Here is a 19,775-nt window from a genome sequence, read left to right as displayed (position 1 = left end):
ATAGAGTCTATCGAGCCTCATGTTTATTGTTGCGCTCGAGAGAAGAGCAGGACGCTAAAAAGTATTTCTTGCCAACTATTTTAACACTTAACTACAAGGCATTATTGCTGTGTTCGTTAGAGGAGAAGCCAGAGAATCCTAAATTTTATCTTGAGAAATATAGAATCTGTAGAGCCTCGGACCTTCTAACAAAAAAAAAGGTAAAATTGGTGAGCTTTTTGAACAGTTAACTAAAGGTGATCTAAAACGTCTTATATTTATTTACAGAGGGAGTACTTTATTATATCTTGGATCACTTTATTTCCTATTTGTGGGGAGCGTTGCATGCCTGGTTGCTTACTTGGCTAACCCGTAAGCAACAACCCCATGTACATGGGTATCGACCTCGGTGAGGTGGTACGAGCTCAACCATGAATGGCCATGACACTCCTATATCCCCTCTCGAGGATATACAATTTGATAGCTTTAATGCTAGCGAATAACAATGTGGAGATTTTTGCACAGGGTTTTTCTGCTATCACAAGATTTGTGCTGTGGACATGCTTTCAATGCTCCTGGTACATATGTTCAGCTTAAGTATCAAACCGATCTTAGTTTTGAGGGTTTGCCGGAAACAGATTTTTTTAGCAGGATGTTTGGACGTTCGTTTCGCATTCAGACTCCTGATGAATTGCAAGGTTCATAACTTGATCATTGATAAGTTCTTATACGATCTTTCAGAAAGTAAACTCTTATACAAAGTTTTGTGCTTTGTGTTGTTTATGCTGCTATTTGATTCTTACTTTGAAAAATAATCTGATTTGCTACATGTTATCTGTGGGTACATTGTTTAAAGAAGTACCCCCTCCATTTCCTTTTAGTTTCCCTATAAGATTTGGTCAAAGTTAATCTTTTTAAAGTTTGACTAAGTTTATAGAAAAAAAATCAATATTAACAACATGAAATCAAAATTATTAGATGCATCATGAAATTAACTTTCATAATGTATAACTTCAATATTGTAGATGAAGATATTTTTTTGTATAAATTCGGTCAAATTTTGTTTAGCTTGACTTTGACCAAATCTTTATGGGAGCACATGGTTGTGGCATGGTGTCCAGTCAAGAGTTGGCGGTGGCGGGGTGATGCTCGGGTATGCGGTGGCGTGTCCGGTGTGGGCTGGCAGTTGGCCCGCGGTGTTTGGACACTCGAGCATTCTTGACTTGCAAGCAGCGCCTTACAAGCCATTATGAATGTCTTCTTGCCGCCGGAGCGGCACATGTCCGCCTCTTTATCAGATATGTCTTCTCTCTCCGGTGCTGACGATGATGTTCGTATGCTTGTGTCCTTCGCGCTCTTGTTCGTCATGTAGTGCTTTAGGCCTAGTTTAGTTGGGTGTTATGTGTCCCTTGTACTGGTTTTTGCCCGGTTTTTCTTTAATAAACCGAGCAGTTTCCAGCCATCTTTGGCTTCTACTTCTGCAATGAAATCTTAGCAGCTCTCCTACTAACTTTCAAAAAAAATACGCAAAGAAAAAGAAGAAAAGGAGAGAGTATTGATAAGTTGTAAATTGGTCTGTTATGTGCTGACACATTTTTAAAAGTACTTATAAGTTAATAATTTATCAAAATATACAAAACTGCATGTAGATGTATCAAAGTTCCATGGCAAGAATTTTCTAACCGTTTATAAATTGATCCAAATATACCAAACTAATTGTACATGAGCCAGTAAAGCGTGGTGTTCCACCGAGCACTACCCACTAGTATGTATGGATAGTTCAATCGATCCAGATACCTGAAAAGGTCAAAAAATAATTTCAGTGTTATATATATCCTCTGTAAGCCGCGGCACGGGATAAGTTGACTAGTTGTAAATCCTCGACATTTGTAATCTCTCCTGTTATAGTGAAGTTTTGTTGGCTGTCCTCTGTGATTTTTTTCCTTCACATTGGAGGGGTTTTTCACACCAAGATCTTTGTGTCCTCTGTCTTGATTTCGTTCTTAGTCGTTCTTGATTGCTTGCCGTATCTCCAACAAGAACGATGGGTGCTACCTACCACTGGTGTGCAATACTATGACAAGGCCACGACTATGGCCATAGTGATGACGTTGGAAATATGGCAAAACCACTATTGTGTAAAAAAAAATACATCCGACTCCGATCGGTCCGAATCCATCGACTAGGGGTCATCCCGTGTTGAGCGAGAAGCCAATGGTGGTTCACATTGCACTCCGCCGCTCCCATGAGGACAGCGGACGGTCGACGGCACGATCTGTCCGCCGCGACTTCATAGCGTCTGCTCAAAGGGCGCTCGGTTACTCTGGGCGGGATCCCACCAGGAACGGGCTGTCCTTCGTGGGAAGGAGAGGATAAGGATCGCTTTGGGGGGCTCCGTGGCTTAGGAATCGTCGGCGGAGCGTTCTTGGTGGCACGCTCCCGCTTAGTATCCGGAGCGGGCGGCGGCAGAGACGGACGACCCAAGTCCGGCGGCGGTGATCGAGATGGACTCGTGTTGTGCTGGCCGACATCATGTGGAGGGCTTGGAGGTGATCTGCTCTTTTTCACTTCCTTCTGCAATGTGCGTGTATAGTCATCAGGTTTATGGTGTAAGTCATACTGTGATGGAAGGGTCGTGAAGTATTTTGCAAATGCTATTTGCTTCTCGGTGTATTCCGGGCGGGGCTTGGGTTCCTTCTTTTTCATCTGCGCATCATGATGTTCCTTTGCTATCCTGGCGTTTTCCTCGGGGGTACGATCATAAGCTCCGATAGGAAGATTAGCATGACGTACCTTTGGGAGGGGCGACCGTTTACGCTTTGGGGGGCTCCGTGGCTTAGGAATCGTCGGCGGAGCGTTCTTGGTGGCACACTCCTGCTTAGTATCCAATCTCCCAAGAACCAGGACGAGCTCGATGAGATGAAAGCAGTACCATATACTTCGGCTGTTGGAAGTTTACAGTATGCACAAGTGTGCACCCGCCATGACTTAGGAACTTAGCTTTTATCACCGGGGTACTCGGTAGTTATCAAGAGAATCCAGGCCTAGAGAATTGGAAGATAGTAAAGAGAGCATTGCGCTATGTGCGAGGCACAAAGGACATCATGCTAACATATAGAAGATCTGATTCCCTGGAGATAAAACGATGTTCAGACGCAAATTTTACGGGAGATAGAGATGATAGTAAATCCACGTCAGGATACGTGTTCACTCTCGCTGGAGGGGCTATTTCGTGGAAAAGCTCCAAACAGACCGTAGTTGCATCCACCATGCAAGCAGCGTTTATAACATGTTTTGAAGTCACCGGGCAGGTGATATGGTTAAAGAAATTTATACCCGACTTGAAAGTGGTAGATTGTATTCACAAGCCACTAAAGATGTATTGTGACCACCAGCCCGCAGTATTTTATGCTCATAACAACAAGTCGAGTAATGCTACCAAGACAATAGATATAAAGTATTGTGTTGTGAAAGATAAAATCCAGGATCACACTATAAGTCTCGAGCATATAAGGACGAAGGATATGCTTGCGGATCCGCTAACGAAAGGCTTACCAACCAATGTTTTCAAGGAATACTTAGCCCGCAGGGGGTTAATGAAAAGTCTATGATTCCTGAATCATAAGACGTCCAAAAGAAACAGAATTTGCTTCTCAACAAAACATATGTTGTAACTGTATGATTATATCGGCAATTGAGCTGTGATGATGAGACATGCTCTACGTACCAATATGTGATGGAACAAATAAACTAGAAAGTATAAAGTAAAAGTAAAAGTTGAGATCAAGGGGGAAAGTATAAAAAAAAAGCAGCAGCTATTTTCGATGCCAAAAAAAAAAAGCAGCTTTTTCTATTTTCGCACAAGGGTAAACATGACATTTCGTGCATACAGTGAGTAGGGTACAGCAGCGCGTTGATTTCCACGTGACTGCAAAGAAAGGAGAGCGCACACTCACATCACTTGTCGTTTGCTCAGATCTCAGCCGCCGCCCGCTGCTCCTCCCAACGGCGCCGGTGGCCGGCCGCCGCCCGCTGCTCCTCCCAACTGCGCCGCGCTCCACCACGTCCCCACCGCCCCTCGACGTAACCGGGCCTGCTTTGCTCAAACCCTAATTCGTCCAGGCGACCAACGGCGGCGCTCCGGCCAGGGATCTGGAAGAAGAAACGGTGACTGATGCTGGCTCCTGCTTTTTCCAATTTTGATTTGGTTTAGGATTCTTGATTGCTGATTCTCTTCCGATCTTTGCTACACAGTACAGACTCAAGTATGAGTATGAGCCGCCTCCGTTCCTCGGCGCCCCCGCTGGAAGACGAGTACCTTCTGCCGGAGATCCTCCTGCTCCTCCCTCCGCAGCCATCCTCCCTCCCGCGCGCTTCCCTCGTGTGCCGGCGCTGGCTCAGCGTCGTCTCCGACCCTGATTTTGGCAAACGCTTCCGTAAGCACCACCAAAAACCTCCACTGCTCGGCTTCTTCAGAGGGTATTCCGTGAGCACGGAGCACCACTTCACTCCTGTCCTCGATTCGCCGGACTGCATCCCTGCCGCCCGCTTCTCCGTGCCCAACAACAACGATGAACACTGGAACTTCCTAGGCTGCCGCCACGGCCTCGCCATCCTACTCAACATGTGGCTTCGTGAGGTCATGGTGTGGGATCCCATCACCGGCTTACAGCACCGTGTGGCTAGTCCACGCGGGCTCATGTTCGACCCGGATATCCACTGGGTGTACTGGCAGGCCGAGGTGATATGCGCCGATGCCCAACAAGGGCACGCGCACGGCAATTGCTTCTCGGGCCCGCTCAAATTGGTCTTGATCTGGGTCATTGGATTCACAAAAGCATTCGCTTGCCTCTATGAATCCGCATCTGGTTTATGGGGAGACATTGTCTCCATGGATTCTACAGATTTCATGTTATGCATAAGGCCTGGCATCCTTGTTGGGAATGCACTTTGCTGGGTGCTTTCTAGTGGTAAAGTCATTGTGTTTGATCTTCAAACTCAGCTCCTTGATATGATCGAGAAGCCCGTAGACAGCCATATTAACACCGACTCCTATGGATTAGTTCAGCCCTTACGCACACATGATAACAGACTTGGCCTCGCATATTTGTCAGATCTTACCATCCAATTATGGGAGAGGAAATCAAACTGTAATGGTGTTGTCACATGGGTGTCTCTGCAGAAAAACATCCAGTTGGAGGAGCTCTTTCCAAATAGAATGTTTACTCACTTGAAAACGATAATCACACTGGGTTATGATGAAGACACAAATGTGATTGTTCTGTCTACGGTCGGTGGCGTCTTCATGCTCCAACTTGATTCCATGAAGATCAAGCGTATTTACAAAGGAGCTGGAATATGTTATGACAATTTTCATCCATACAAGAATTTCTATACTGCAGGTAATGCCTCATATACATTCACATCATATGGGAAAATAATTCTATTTTTTTTTGCAGATTGATTTTGGTATGTGATCGCTGTAATATTGTTGTTGTGATTGAGAATCGACTAGATATATAACAATATGTTTTGTTGTTAATGTTTCCTTGTTGGTCCAGTGAATTATGCGTGTAATTTTTTATATTAACAATGTAAATTAAAGCTAGAAATAGAACTTAACTATTGCTTTTGTGCATGACCATTTCTAATTGGCAACCACAATAATGTGCTTGCAGAAGAGCTTTTCATCCAAAGGTTTCTAACAATTGGAAATTTTGTGAAGCCCTCTGCTACATAAAATAGTTAACCGTCTTGAACATTTGGAAGATTAAATCTAGTTATGTTTTCCTATTCAATAAATTTATTAGAAAGATAATGTCTATCTTCAATGATCTTAGTACTAATTATAAATTTATAACTTGTACTTTACTTGTTGTAAAAAAAGCACTAGTTTATTATTCTCGAATGGTACTATGTAATCACTGAGATTTCCCAATATGTGCATATTTCCTTCTGGACTGTTGACCATAATTTTACAAATTGTACGTCGTATCATTGAAGGTGATGTAATTTCTTATTGTTACTCGGCTACTATCATCCTAACAAAAGCTATTTTCCCCTTCTCTAGTTAGCTAAATGTATAGTGATTGGCCCATATGCCATCTCATTGATTCAACTTATATTTTTATTTTGACTTTTTTTATGTGCTACTTTTGCTTGTAGGCAGGGGAGTTGGATTGGAACTTGGTCAATCTGGAAAGGTGAACACATGAGATATACAAATATGTTATCTTGGTTGAACAAGTGAGGTAATTTATCTTATATATATCTATGTGTATATCTTTTGTCTCAAAGGCAATATATCTCTTCATGTTGGTTACTCAATTTAGATGGTGCATGATTTATGATTTTTGATTCCTACTGCATGAACTTAATTAGTTTTTGAACATTTATAAAAAGAATGTTGTTCATTTAGGACAACCAGTAAGTCCAGTCTTCGCATCAAATGGATGTAGGCTTTCAATCACTAACCTTTTAGTGTTTTTTTTACTGTGATTGTACATACTTTTCTGAAAAAAAAACTAGAAAACAAGCAACCATATAGGTTGAAGGTGTGCCATCACAAACTGATTGATCTTATATTGGTGTTCACCTTTGATATTGCTATTTTTCTAATAATCTGCTAGGATGATCCAGCTTTGGATTTTATTGTATAATTGCATAGTGATATAGTTAAAATTCATTCTTGGGTCATACAAAATTTTCCTTTTCTTCGAAGGTAATACAAAATGGGTTGACTGAGATGGCTTTCATGTATTGTTCTGCAAGTATCTTGAGTAATATATGTGTTACTGAAACAAAGGAAAAGGGCTAATTGGTTCTTCAATTATGTATGCTGTGAATGTGCTCTGGTTGACACTAAGAATACTCTTATGTGTAGTATCCAGGTCCTTTTACAATTATGTATAGTGGCCACCGACGTGGAACTTTTCGCATATAATCGTGTGTTTTTGTTTATGAGCCAATATCAGCTGACTTCAATCAGGTAGACTATAGTGGTGTTGATTTGGTTAATGGTTGGTATAGCTACATGGTGGGTGGACAAGAAGCAGTAGTCCCTCTCTACAGCTGATCGATCTTGTGAGTGTTGCTAGTGATCTAACTATGATATGCTGCTGACATCACCACATGCAACAGGGACAGAGAGTGCTTGCAATATATTATAACATAGTATAATATATCTAGAATTAACTCTGCTGCCTAGTTAGAGGATACCACTTAGGAAGGTAACGCTCATACGGTCATACCTTCTGCTTTGTAGACACGATCGTTTAGCAGTTTTGCAAGTTCATCTCTTAAATTGATTGGACGTTTGCAAGATGTTTTCAGTAACTTGAAAAATATATCATGCTTGGTATTTATGCATCTACAAAAAAATTATCCATCATTTCTCCTGCTCATTAATCCAAAATATGTTCCAGGCAATGCAAGACCAACATCCACAAGGAGACATGTCAAAATAGAGTGTCCTGATTTTTTTTTCCTGAATGGGTCCATGCTACATTAATTCATGTGATGTTCCGTTGAACTGCAAAGAGTATGTATTTTCTCTTATTTTCTTTGACCTGGCTACTGGGAAAAAACATGTCAATGTATGTATTTTCTTTGACCTGAAAAAACGTCTTGATGTATGTATTTTCAAATGGTGGTCCAGTTCTGTATCTCGCCATCGAATATTTTGTTGTTTCGAGTAACACTAAAATATGTTTCTGGTTTTGGATATTGAATTTCCGACAGTCCATAAATTACTGAGTTCCTGAGGGAAAACTGGGGAGTGAAGAACAATATTTTTTTCTGTGTCCATAAATGTCCCTATCCTGTGATGATCTAATATTTGCCATCTTGATACTTGTACATAGATGAGTTGGTAGAAGATATAATAAGCCTTGTATACTGTTTCTTTCTACATGTCTTCGCTAAATTCTATTAGTTCACCAAACACAGTTCCTCTTTGTTGTGCCTGCTTATTGAATCAATAGCTCAGTACAAATAAAAAATGCTCTTTCGGGCTTTTAGAACAAATCGTCATTGTGTAACCAACAGCATAATATGCGCGTTTTAGTACATGAAATCACCTGAAAACTATTTCTTGCTTGACGGGTTTAACTAAAAAATAAATTGTGCATAATATGCGCGTTTTAGTACTTGTCTTGTATGCCATGTCTTGTAAAATCTGCCCTGTATGCGTCATGGGCTGTCCGAACTGGCCCATGAGTGAACCGTCATGGGTGGTCCTCGGTCCGACCCAATGGTCGGGAGACAACGTGGTGAGTACCCCCTAGTCGAGGACACCATTAGTAGCACCCTGAACCGTTCTTCATGTTGGGGACGCTCCTCCGTTCTTCTGAATAATTCTTTGTCTTCGGTCGTCGGTCTTGAAAACTGGTTCGATAAATCTTCCCATCTTCCTGTGCGGCGATGCCCTTTTGCGTCCGAGTTCCAACGCCGAACTGCATCCGAGGTGTCTTTTTGCAGCTGAGTTGCAACGCTAGTCGGTGTCCGACGTGTCTTTTTATAGCCGAGCTCCAACGCTGGTCGGCAGTCCGAACTGGCATAGATTGCCTCGATCTTTGAAATAGTTGAACGAGTTCGTCCGAGCTTAATGCCGCCAATGCCCTCCGTTGAGGCAACCACTTGCATCTGAGCTTTACGCCGAACTGCTTCAGAGATGGTGCACCACCTCATTAGTGGGCTGACTTTATTAATACCGAGATGTATAGCCAAGAGCCCTCAATGTGTTTGTCGGTCTAAAACAGGAGATGCACCTGAAGGAAAAAGATAAATCCACTGATCCCAGTAGCCCCTAAGACCTGGGTCGATTTCTAAAATCGTTCCGAGGGTCAAGTGCTTGCATGGTGGCATATGTTAGGGATGGGAACGCGGTACGCAGTAGTTCCTCAGACTCGGGTTAGGTGTTGCCGACCAACCTGAGTATCGAATCTCCTCGGAATCAGTATTGCACTTTGAATTTGCTGCATTGAATAGGCAATGCAGTAGCCCCCGAGCCCTAATTTTGCCACGGGTGGTCGAATCACTAGTAGAAAAAGGCCCATTTGTCCCGGTTCCAGAGGCCCATTAGCCTCGGTTCTTGAACTGGGACTAAAGTGTCGGGACTAACGGCCCAAACCTTTCGTCCCGGTTGGCTTATGAACCGGGACCAAAAGAGCTCTACGTGGCCGCCGCGGGGTGCCCAGGCAGGAGGAACTTTAGTCCCGGTTGGTCACACCAACCTGGACCAAATTTCATCCACGCGTCAGCATCTGGCCAGAGCTGGGGTTTTTGTTTCTTGTTTTGAATAGGGGAGGGGGGGGGGGGGTTGGGGGGTTTTGGAAGGTTAATTTAGTGGTTTCATATTGTGTTAGCTAGCTAATAGACAGAAGTGGCCTCTCTTTCTCCGTGCTTGGTCGACGCTAGCTACTATACATATAGAAAAAACTTGACGCTAGCTAATAAAAAGATGAAGGAAACCATTTACAATCTCTAACATATATATACAATATAACATCATCTAATTAAGATCCATGCACAAATCCACATGGTATTGTCCGTCTTTAGGTATGACGTGGTCAAGAAAGAATCCCGTCAATTTCTTTTGAATTGCTCGTATGTGATCATATGGTAGGAGTTCATCTCGCATTTCGCAGATCTAATTTAAGGAAGGGGGGTCAATACATGCATATATATGAATAAAACTCAACACAATTGATGGTAATATATAAAATAAAATTATGAATATTATTTACGGACTTCAAATAGTTCCTTAGAGAAGCCCCGCTCAGAGGTCAAATGATGAATGAACTCGCATACATAGTATCCACATAAAACAATCCCTTCTTCCTGGTACATATACTTTACGAGAATAGAGTTCAATCAAACTGATAAGCAAGCATGGTAATGATATATTAATGAAAATTTGACTCAATTAGAGGTGCGTGGAACTAGCTAGTACTATTTACGTTGGGGTGCGTAAATCGCAACTCTTTGTTTAGACCGGGAACCTTATTGACGAATTTCTTTCAAACCCTGCCAGGCAAAGAAAATGATTACTTGATATATGCCCATGAACGAAAGTTGCATGCCGATATGGTCCCGGTATTGATTGGACTTACTTCTTGAGCATTGCAGTCATGTCCGCATAATCCTCTTCAGCGTTACATATAGAGTCTAAGACAATTACTAATGCCCTGCCAACGTCAATGGATAACAAAATAAAGTGGTATCTGTGCACGCATATATAACTCATCAATTACATTACTTAACCTCGAGTAAGCGAAACCGAGTATACAGAGAAGACATCAACACTCACTCGGCTTCTTCATAGGGTATTCCATGAGCACAGAGCACCACTTCACTCTTGTCCTTGACTCGTCGAACTGCATCCCTGCCGCCCGCTTCTCCGTGCCCAACAACAACGATGAACACTGGAACTTCCTAGGCTGCCGTTGTTGCTGTTGTGATGAGTGGATCTGGAGAGACCGAGAGGAACAACGAGAGTTTGCGCTGCTGAACTGCTGCAGCTTTTCGCGTTTGTGTTCCTTTTATTCAGCGATGGAACCGTGCATGCAGTGAGACTCGCTCAGCTACTAGATCGTGCCATCCCACGACCTCGAGCGCACTCCTGCCACTCCTACTATGTCGCCGCAGATCGCACACGGCGCGTCTTGCGGCCCAGGCTAACTAACCAGCGAAAAAACAGTCTAACTGAATGTGTAACTAACCTAGCTACGGCTGCGGCTGCAGCGTTTTTTCTGACGAAACTGAAGAAGGGAAATAAACAGCAGGTAAACGGTGCGGCAGGATTAGGCTAACAATTCATCCCCTTAATTCTGCCACACCGATCTTCGCTCGCATCTCCACGAACTTGATATTCCCCAGCGCCTTGGTGAGGATGTCCGCTAGTTGCTCATCAGTGCCGACGTGATCAACGTTGAGCTTGTTCTCTTCCAAACACTGACGGATGAAGTGATACTTGATGTCAATGTGTTTGCTCCGCTCATGGTGCACCGGATTCTTGCTCAGGGCGATTGCGGATTTGTTGTCGACGTAGAGTTGGAACTTCTCCGTTGATCTCCCCGTTAGGTCAGCCAGCAGGCGGCTGAGCCGCACTCCCTAGCACGTCGCCGCCGCCGCGGCCACATACTCTGCCTCGAAGGATGAGGTTGCCACCACCTTCTGCTTCTGCGAGGTCCAGGTGATCGTGCTGCCTCCGAGAAAGAACACCACGCTGGATGTGCTCTTGCAGTCGTCCATATCACCGCCATGGTCGCTGTCGCTGAAGTCGACCAGCGTAGGGGCGCCAGCACCCCTTTTGTAGCTGCATCCATAGTGCAAAGTGCCTCTGATGTACCTGAGAATTTGCTTCACCGCAGTCATGTGCCGCGAGCTTGGAGCCTCCATGTATCGGCTTGTCACTCCGACAGCCAGAGCAATGTCAGGGCGCGTGTTGACGAGGTAGCGCAGGCACCCTATGATGCTACGATACTCTGTCGCGTCCGCCGGCGGCGATCCATCCTCCTTACTCAGCTTGAGCCTCACCTCCATGGGGGTTTGGCTCGGGTTGCACCCGGCCATGCCGACGCGCTCCAGCACCTGCTCGGCGTAGCCTCGCTGTGAGAGAGTGATCCCATTGTGCCCCTGCTTCACCTCTATCCCGAGATAGTATGACAGCAGTCCGAGGTCGCTCATCTTGAACAATTGCCGCATCTCTGCCTTGAACGTAGCGATGTCGTCGCCGTTTGTCCCTGTAATGATCAGATCGTCGACGTAAACGCCTACCAGCAGGTATGAGGTCTCGTTGCCGCGCCTGTACACTGCATGCTCCAAGGGGCTGCGTATGAAACCGAGTTCACAGAGGGATGCGTCGAGCTTTTGCGTACCATGCCCGTGGAGCCTGTCGGAGCCCGTACAGGGCTTTGCTGAGCTTGAGGACGCCGTGCGGGTTGTCGTTGTTGATGAAGCCTTCTGGCTGGTGGGCGAAGACTTCTTCGGCAAGGTCACCATTCAGGAACGCCGACTTGATGTCCATGTGGTGCACGGACCAGCCAGAGTGCGCGGCGAGCGCGATCAGTACGCGCACCGTCTCCATCCGCGCCACTGGTGCAAACACCTCATCGAAGTCCACCCCCTGGCGCTGGGCGTACCCTTTCACGACGACCCTGGCCTTGTACTTGACCACGTTCCCTTCGGCGTCCTTCTTCAACTTGAAGACCCATTTGAGCCCGATCCCTCGTGACCCGGTGGGCAGTCCCGCCGGCGTCCATGTGTTGTTATCGGCGATGGCCTTCATCTCCTCCTCCATCGCTGCCCTCCACTCGGGGGTGGGCAGCGCCTCCTCGACACACACCGGCTCGTCTGCTGTGGCGAGGCACAGTGTCTCGATCTCGTCGTCGCCGAACACTGGGTTGGGCCCCTCCGGAGGTGTGGGCACGGGCTTTGCGGCGTTGTACACGCTCGCCAGGTACCTGTACTTGGGAACTACATCTGCGTCCGCTGCCGCGTCCAAGTTGCTGTCGCGTGAGGAGGGAGAGAGCCGTCCTCCTGTTGCCGGGGGCGTGGCGACCGCTGGCGTGGCGACCGCGGGCGACGCCTGCCTGAGAGTGTCAGGGGATTTCGAGTGCGTCCCTGTCTCCCCGGCGTCGATCACCTCCTCGCCTGTCTCGGTGCTGTACGTCACAATGAAGGACGGCGATAGTGACTCGCCTCCTCCACCATCAGTTGTCCATGGCCATGCCCGCCGTTCCTCGAACACCAGGTCACGGGTGACATGCACTCGCTTTGCCGCCGGGTCATACACCCGATAGGCCTTCGAGCCCTCGTCATACCCGATGAACACGGTGAGTACGGAGCGATCGGAGAGCTTGGTTACTCCGGGTCCCGTCTTCTTCATGTGGGCGATGCAGCCGAATGTGCGAAGGTGTTCGACCGTGGGGCTCCTCTTGTTCCAGGCCTCGTACGGCGTCACGCCGTTGAGGCTTCTCGTCGGTGCTCTATTGAGGATGTAGACGGCACATTTGACCGCTTCTCCCCAGAACGTAGCCGGCATGCCCATGCCTTTCAGCATGCACCGAGCCATCTCCACCACGGTCTGATTGCGTCGCTCGACGACGCCGTTTTGCTGCGGTGAGTAGGGCGCGGTGGTGTGGTGCACGATGCCCTTCTTCTCACAGTAGGCCTTGAACTCGCCGGAGTTGAACTCGCCACCCCTGTCCGAGCGGAATGCGCGCAGGCGGCAGCTCTGTTTCGCCTCTGCGAGAGCCTGGATCTTCTTGAACCGGGAGAACGCCTCGTCTTTGGACCTGAGGACCTCGAGCCACATGTATCTACTATAGTCATCAACTACTAACAAGAAGTACTGATTACCGCCTGCTGTAGCTGGTTTGATCGGGCCGCAGAGGTCGGTGTGCACGAGATCCAGAGCGTGCTCAGATCGGTGCGGGCTCGCACGCGGGAACGCCAGGCGATGCTGCTTCCCGAGCGTGCATCCGTCGTAGATTTCATCGACGTGGTCCACCTGTGGCATCCCGCGTACCATGCCCCTCGTGGACATGGCCTTCACCGCCCGGAAGTGGAGATGCCCAAGTCGTGCATGCCACAGCCACGCCGGTTCGTCCAGCTTGGCCACCAAGCAGACCGGCATGGCAAGGTCTAGCCGCAGTATGTACAGACGATTTGTCGTGCGCTTGACACGGACAAGGAGTTGCCGATGTTGATCGTAGACGCAGAGATGTCCGCCCTCGATCACAGACCTGCAGCCCTTCTCATCAAGTTGTTCGAGCGAGATGATGTTGGCCCGCAGCTTGGGGATGTAGTACACGTCCGCGAGGACGCGCTGGTTGCCATTCGCACAACGGAACATGACGCTCCCCTTGCCACTGATCGTGAAGAGGGAGCCGTCCCCGAAGCGCACGGAGCCATGCACGGTGTCGTCGAGGTTGGTGAACGCGTCGCGCGCGCCGGTCATGTGACTACTGGCGTCGGTGTCCAGGTACCAGGTGCCATGTGCTCCGGTGGTGGCCGGAACGACGCGCTCTTCGTTGAGGAAGACTGCCTGAGCGTGCGCTGGTACCTCCTGTACGTTGCTCGCCATGCCCGTGCCCTGGGCCGGGCGTTCGCCCTCCTCGATGGTCGCCAGCAGGAGCGCTGGTGGCTCGACATCTGCCTCAGCGAGGTTCGCCGCCTCACCCTTGTTCTGGTGATCACGTTCCGCTTTGCGACACTCCCTGGCCCAGTGACCAGGAATGTTGCAATAGCGGCACTTTCCCTTGCGCTTCACGCCAGAGGCCTTCTTGCCACCGTCGCCGCACCCGCCGCCCCGCTCCCCGCCTTGAGGTCGCGGGCCGGAGTGCCCCTTGCCGTCCCTGTTGCCAGAGAAGGATCCCTGGCCCTGGTGTTGCTGGCGCGCGTTCCACTCCCTCTCCGAGAGGAGTAGCTCGCCTACCCCACGGTCCACGTCGTCGAGGGCGTAAACCTCTTCAACGGACTGCAGACGACCGCACAGCTCCTCGATCGACAGTGTCTGCAGGTCAACGAAGGATTCGATGGCCATAGCCATCTGTTTGAACTTGCGCGGCACCGCTCGAAGGAATTTCAGCACGGCGCGGTACTCCGACGCAGGGTCGTTAAGCAGCTCCAGCTCGTTCACGATTGCTGTCAGACGAAGAGAGAAGTCTTTGATAGACTCACCATCACGAAAGCGGATCTCTTCGAACTCGCGGCCACGGGTTTGCGCCTTGGCCTCCCGCACACGCTCACTGCCCATGCGCATCGTGCGCAGAGTCTCCCATGCCTCCTTGGCCAAGTCCTTGCCGACGAGGGCACGGATCATCTCAGGAGGCACCGCGCGGAGCAGCGCGGCCAGAGCGGCGCAATCGTCGCGATCGCTGTCGCCGTACTCCACGGCCTCCCACAGGCCCTGTGCCTGCAGTTGCACGCGCATCACCATGGCCCAGTCGACGTAGTTGGTGCGAGTGAGCGTCGGGTATTGCGCAGAACCACCGATCTCCCTCACCGCTCGCTCGTGAACCACCAGCTCGCCATGACGTCCACGTCGTGGCGGAGGCAAGTGCGACACCCTGCGCGGGCGCACTAGCTACCTCGAGCCGAGGCGTTGCGGGCCGTCTCCAGCGCCGTTGTTGTCTCGCTGCCCGTTGCCGCCCGCGTCCTGCTGGACGCCGCTGCCGTCGCCTTGCTTCTCATTGCCGGCCAGCGCCTGGTGAACACTGCCACCAGCACCCTGCCGCGCGCCGCGCCCTCCAGCCATGGATGCTTGATGGCTCTGATACCAATTGTTGCTGTTGTGATGAGTGGATCGGGAGAGACCGAGAGGAACAACGAGAGTTTGCGCTCCTGAATTGCTGCAGCTTTTCGCGTTTGTGTTCCTTTTATTCAGCGATGGAACCGTGCATGAAGTGAGACTCCCTCAGCTACTAGATCGTGCCATCCCACGACCTCGAGCGCACTCCTGCCACTCATACTATGTCGCCGCAGATCGCACACGGCGCGTCTTGCGGCCCAGGCTAACTAACCAGCGAAAAAACAGTCTAACTGAATGTGTAACTAACCTAGCTACGGCTGCGGCTGCAGCGTTCTTTCTGACGAAACTGAAGAAGGGAAATAAACAGCAGGTAAACGGTCTGGCAGGATTTGTTAGCCGCCACGGCCTCGCCATCCTACTCAACATGTGGCTTCGTGAGGTCATGGTGTGGGATCCCATCACCGGCTTACAGCACCGTGTGGCTTGTCGACGTGGGCTCATGTTCGACCCGGATATCCACTGGGTGTACTGGCAGGCCGAGGTGATATGCGCCGATGCCCAACAAGGGCACGCGCACGGCAATTGCTTCTCGGGCCCGCTCAAATTGGTCTTGATCTGGGTCATTGGATTCACAAAAGCATTCGCTTGCCTCTATGAATCCGCATCTGGTTTATGGGGAGACATTGTCTCCATGGATTCTACAGATTTCATGTTATGCATAAGGCCTGGCATCCTTGTTGGGAATGCACTTTGCTGGGTGCTTTCTAGTGGTAAAGTCATTGTGTTTGATCTTCAAACTCAGCTCCTTGATATGATCGAGAAGCCCGTAGACAGCCATATTAACACCGACTCCTATGGATTAGTTCAGCCCTTACGCACACATGATAACAGACTTGGCCTCGCATATTTGTCAGATCTTACCATCCAATTATGGGAGAGGAAATCAAACTGTAATGGTGTTGTCACATGGGTGTCTCTGCAGAAAAACATCCAGTTGGAGGAGCTCTTTCCAAATAGAATGTTTACTCACTTGAAAACGATAATCACACTGGGTTATGATGAAGACACAAATGTGATTGTTCTGTCTACGGTCGGTGGCGTCTTCATGCTCCAACTTGATTCCATGAAGATCAAGCGTATTTACAAAGGAGCTGGAATATGTTATGACAATTTTCATCCATACAAGAATTTCTATACTGCAGGTAATGCCTCATATACATTCACATCATATGGGAAAATAATTCTATTTTTTTTTGCAGATTGATTTTGGTATGTGATCGCTGTAATATTGTTGTTGTGATTGAGAATCGACTAGATATATAACAATATGTTTTGTTGTTAATGTTTCCTTGTTGGTCCAGTGAATTATGCGTGTAATTTTTTATATTAACAATGTAAATTAAAGCTAGAAATAGAACTTAACTATTGCTTTTGTGCATGACCATTTCTAATTGGCAACCACAATAATGTGCTTGCAGAAGAGCTTTTCATCCAAAGGTTTCTAACAATTGGAAATTTTGTGAAGCCCTCTGCTACATAAAATAGTTAACCGTCTTGAACATTTGGAAGATTAAATCTAGTTATGTTTTCCTATTCAATAAATTTATTAGAAAGATAATGTCTATCTTCAATGATCTTAGTACTAATTATAAATTTATAACTTGTACTTTACTTGTTGTAAAAAAAGCACTAGTTTATTATTCTCGAATGGTACTATGTAATCACTGAGATTTCCCAATATGTGCATATTTCCTTCTGGACTGTTGACCATAATTTTACAAATTGTACGTCGTATCATTGAAGGTGATGTAATTTCTTATTGTTACTCGGCTACTATCATCCTAACAAAAGCTATTTTCCCCTTCTCTAGTTAGCTAAATGTATAGTGATTGGCCCATATGCCATCTCATTGATTCAACTTATATTTTTATTTTGACTTTTTTTATGTGCTACTTTTGCTTGTAGGCAGGGGAGTTGGATTGGAACTTGGTCAATCTGGAAAGGTGAACACATGAGATATACAAATATGTTATCTTGGTTGAACAAGTGAGGTAATTTATCTTATATATATCTATGTGTATATCTTTTGTCTCAAAGGCAATATATCTCTTCATGTTGGTTACTCAATTTAGATGGTGCATGATTTATGATTTTTGATTCCTACTGCATGAACTTAATTAGTTTTTGAACATTTATAAAAAGAATGTTGTTCATTTAGGACAACCAGTAAGTCCAGTCTTCGCATCAAATGGATGTAGGCTTTCAATCACTAACCTTTTAGTGTTTTTTTTACTGTGATTGTACATACTTTTCTGAAAAAAAAAACTAGAAAACAAGCAACCATATAGGTTGAAGGTGTGCCATCACAAACTGATTGATCTTATATTGGTGTTCACCTTTGATATTGCTATTTTTCTAATAATCTGCTAGGATGATCCAGCTTTGGATTTTATTGTATAATTGCATAGTGATATAGTTAAAATTCATTCTTGGGTCATACAAAATTTTCCTTTTCTTCGAAGGTAATACAAAATGGGTTGACTGAGATGGCTTTCATGTATTGTTCTGCAAGTATCTTGAGTAATATATGTGTTACTGAAACAAAGGAAAAGGGCTAATTGGTTCTTCAATTATGTATGCTGTGAATGTGCTCTGGTTGACACTAAGAATACTCTTATGTGTAGTATCCAGGTCCTTTTACAATTATGTATAGTGGCCACCGACGTGGAACTTTTCGCATATAATCGTGTGTTTTTGTTTATGAGCCAATATCAGCTGACTTCAATCAGGTAGACTATAGTGGTGTTGATTTGGTTAATGGTTGGTATAGCTACATGGTGGGTGGACAAGAAGCAGTAGTCCCTCTCTACAGCTGATCGATCTTGTGAGTGTTGCTAGTGATCTAACTATGATATGCTGCTGACATCACCACATGCAACAGGGACAGAGTGCTAGTAATATATTGTAACATATAATATATTTAGAATTAAGCCTGCTGCCTAGTTAGAGGACACCACGTAGGAAGGTAACACTCATACGGTCATACCTTCTGCTTTGTAGACACGATCGTTTAGCAGTTTTGCAAGTTCATCTCTTAAATTGATTGGACGTTTGCAAGATGTTTTCAGTAACTTGAAAAATATATCATGCTTGGTATTTATGCATCTACAAAAAAATTATCCATCATTTCTCCTGCTCATTAATCCAAAATATGTTCCAGGCAATGCAAGACCAACATCCACAAGGAGACATGTCAAAATAGAGTGCCCTGATTTTTTTTCCTGAATGGGTCCATGCTACATTCATGTGATGTTCCGTTGAACTGCAAAGAGTATTGACCTGGGAAAAAACATGTCAATGTATGTATTTTCTTTGACCTGAAAAAACGTCTTGATGTATGTATTTTCAAATGGTGGTCCAGTTCTGTATCTCGCCATCGAATATTTTGTTGTTTCGAGTAACACTAAAATATGTTTCTAGTTTTGGATATTGAATTTCCGACAGTCCATAAATTACCGAGTTCTTGAGGGAAAACTGGGGAGTGAAGAACAATATTTTTTCTGTGTCCATAAATGTCCCTATCCTGTGATGATCTAATATTTGCCTTCTTGATACTTGTACATAGATGAGTTGGTAGAAGATATAATAAGCCTTGTATACTGTTTCGTTCTACATGTCTTCGCTAAATTCTATTAGTTCACCAAACACAGTTCCTCTTTGTTGTGCCTGCTTATTGAATCAATAGCTCAGTACAAATAAAAAATGCTCTTTCGGGCTTTTAGAACAAATCGTCATTGTGTAACCAACAGCATAATATGCGCGTTTTAGTACATGAAATCACCTGAAAACTATTTCTTGCTTGACGGGTTTAACTAAAAAATAAATTGTGCATAATTCCAATTGTTTTTACTATCACATCTCAGAATGACATTATTTACATCACATGCATTAACTGCCTAGATGCATTTTCCAAATTACTTTGCATCACAATATTCTGTTAGCAAATTCTGGTAACAAATTTGTTTCTGCAAAGTGCCTTCCTCTCAAAGTCATGCTCTTTTCAACACGTAACGACACAGCCATCTGTCATGTGATACACAAATAAATGTACGCGGGCCAACCTGGCACGGGTACTGCAAGTCATTCACTTTATGCATGATCAAATTTTCACACACTACCAACAAAAATGCATTCAGATTGTTTTGTCATTTTATACCAGCGGATTATTTTAAAAACAATGTCTCCCCTTACACTAATAACTCTGTTACCAATTGGACATACAACCCCTTTAGTTCTTCGATATCATACCATAACTGCGGGTCATGTCGACCCCATGGCATTCCAAGTTTACCATTCGGCATTTTCCAGATGTGAAAATTCCAAGAAATCCTCATATCTTATGCTTGCATAGGCACAAGATAAATCACGCATATGTAAAGGTATTTATTGTCGGCACCTTTAGCAAAGGATGAAAATCGTTTGACCATCGGTGCTCTTCAATTTTTTAGGCAACCACAGATGTTACCCTAGTGTTCGACTA

At 46.0% G+C, this 19,775-nt stretch overlaps 2 protein-coding genes across 2 annotated transcripts; both read left to right on the top strand.

The window, feature by feature from the left end:
* Window positions 1-3,956: 3,956 nt before the first annotated feature.
* LOC123403754 lies at window positions 3,957-7,506 on the top strand. Its single transcript, XM_045097668.1, has 4 exons — window positions 3,957-4,146; window positions 4,234-5,381; window positions 6,145-6,230; window positions 7,404-7,506. Exons 2-3 carry the CDS (start codon window positions 4,247-4,249, stop codon window positions 6,192-6,194), a joined length of 1,185 nt encoding a protein of 394 aa, XP_044953603.1. The 5' UTR covers window positions 3,957-4,146; window positions 4,234-4,246; the 3' UTR covers window positions 6,195-6,230; window positions 7,404-7,506.
* An 8,133-nt stretch (window positions 7,507-15,639) lies between these two features.
* LOC123403858 lies at window positions 15,640-18,757 on the top strand. Its single transcript, XM_045097777.1, has 3 exons — window positions 15,640-16,437; window positions 17,201-17,286; window positions 18,456-18,757. The coding sequence occupies exons 1-2, from the start codon at window positions 15,660-15,662 to the stop codon at window positions 17,248-17,250; spliced, it is 828 nt and encodes a 275-aa protein (XP_044953712.1). The 5' UTR covers window positions 15,640-15,659; the 3' UTR covers window positions 17,251-17,286; window positions 18,456-18,757.
* Window positions 18,758-19,775: the final 1,018 nt, after the last annotated feature.

This window comes from Hordeum vulgare, chromosome 6H, assembly GCF_904849725.1.
Source record: "Hordeum vulgare subsp. vulgare chromosome 6H, MorexV3_pseudomolecules_assembly, whole genome shotgun sequence".
Classification (NCBI taxonomy): domain Eukaryota; kingdom Viridiplantae; phylum Streptophyta; class Magnoliopsida; order Poales; family Poaceae; genus Hordeum; species Hordeum vulgare.
Note: the sequence above shows the minus strand (reverse complement) of the source record. Positions and strands in the feature narration are given on the sequence as shown.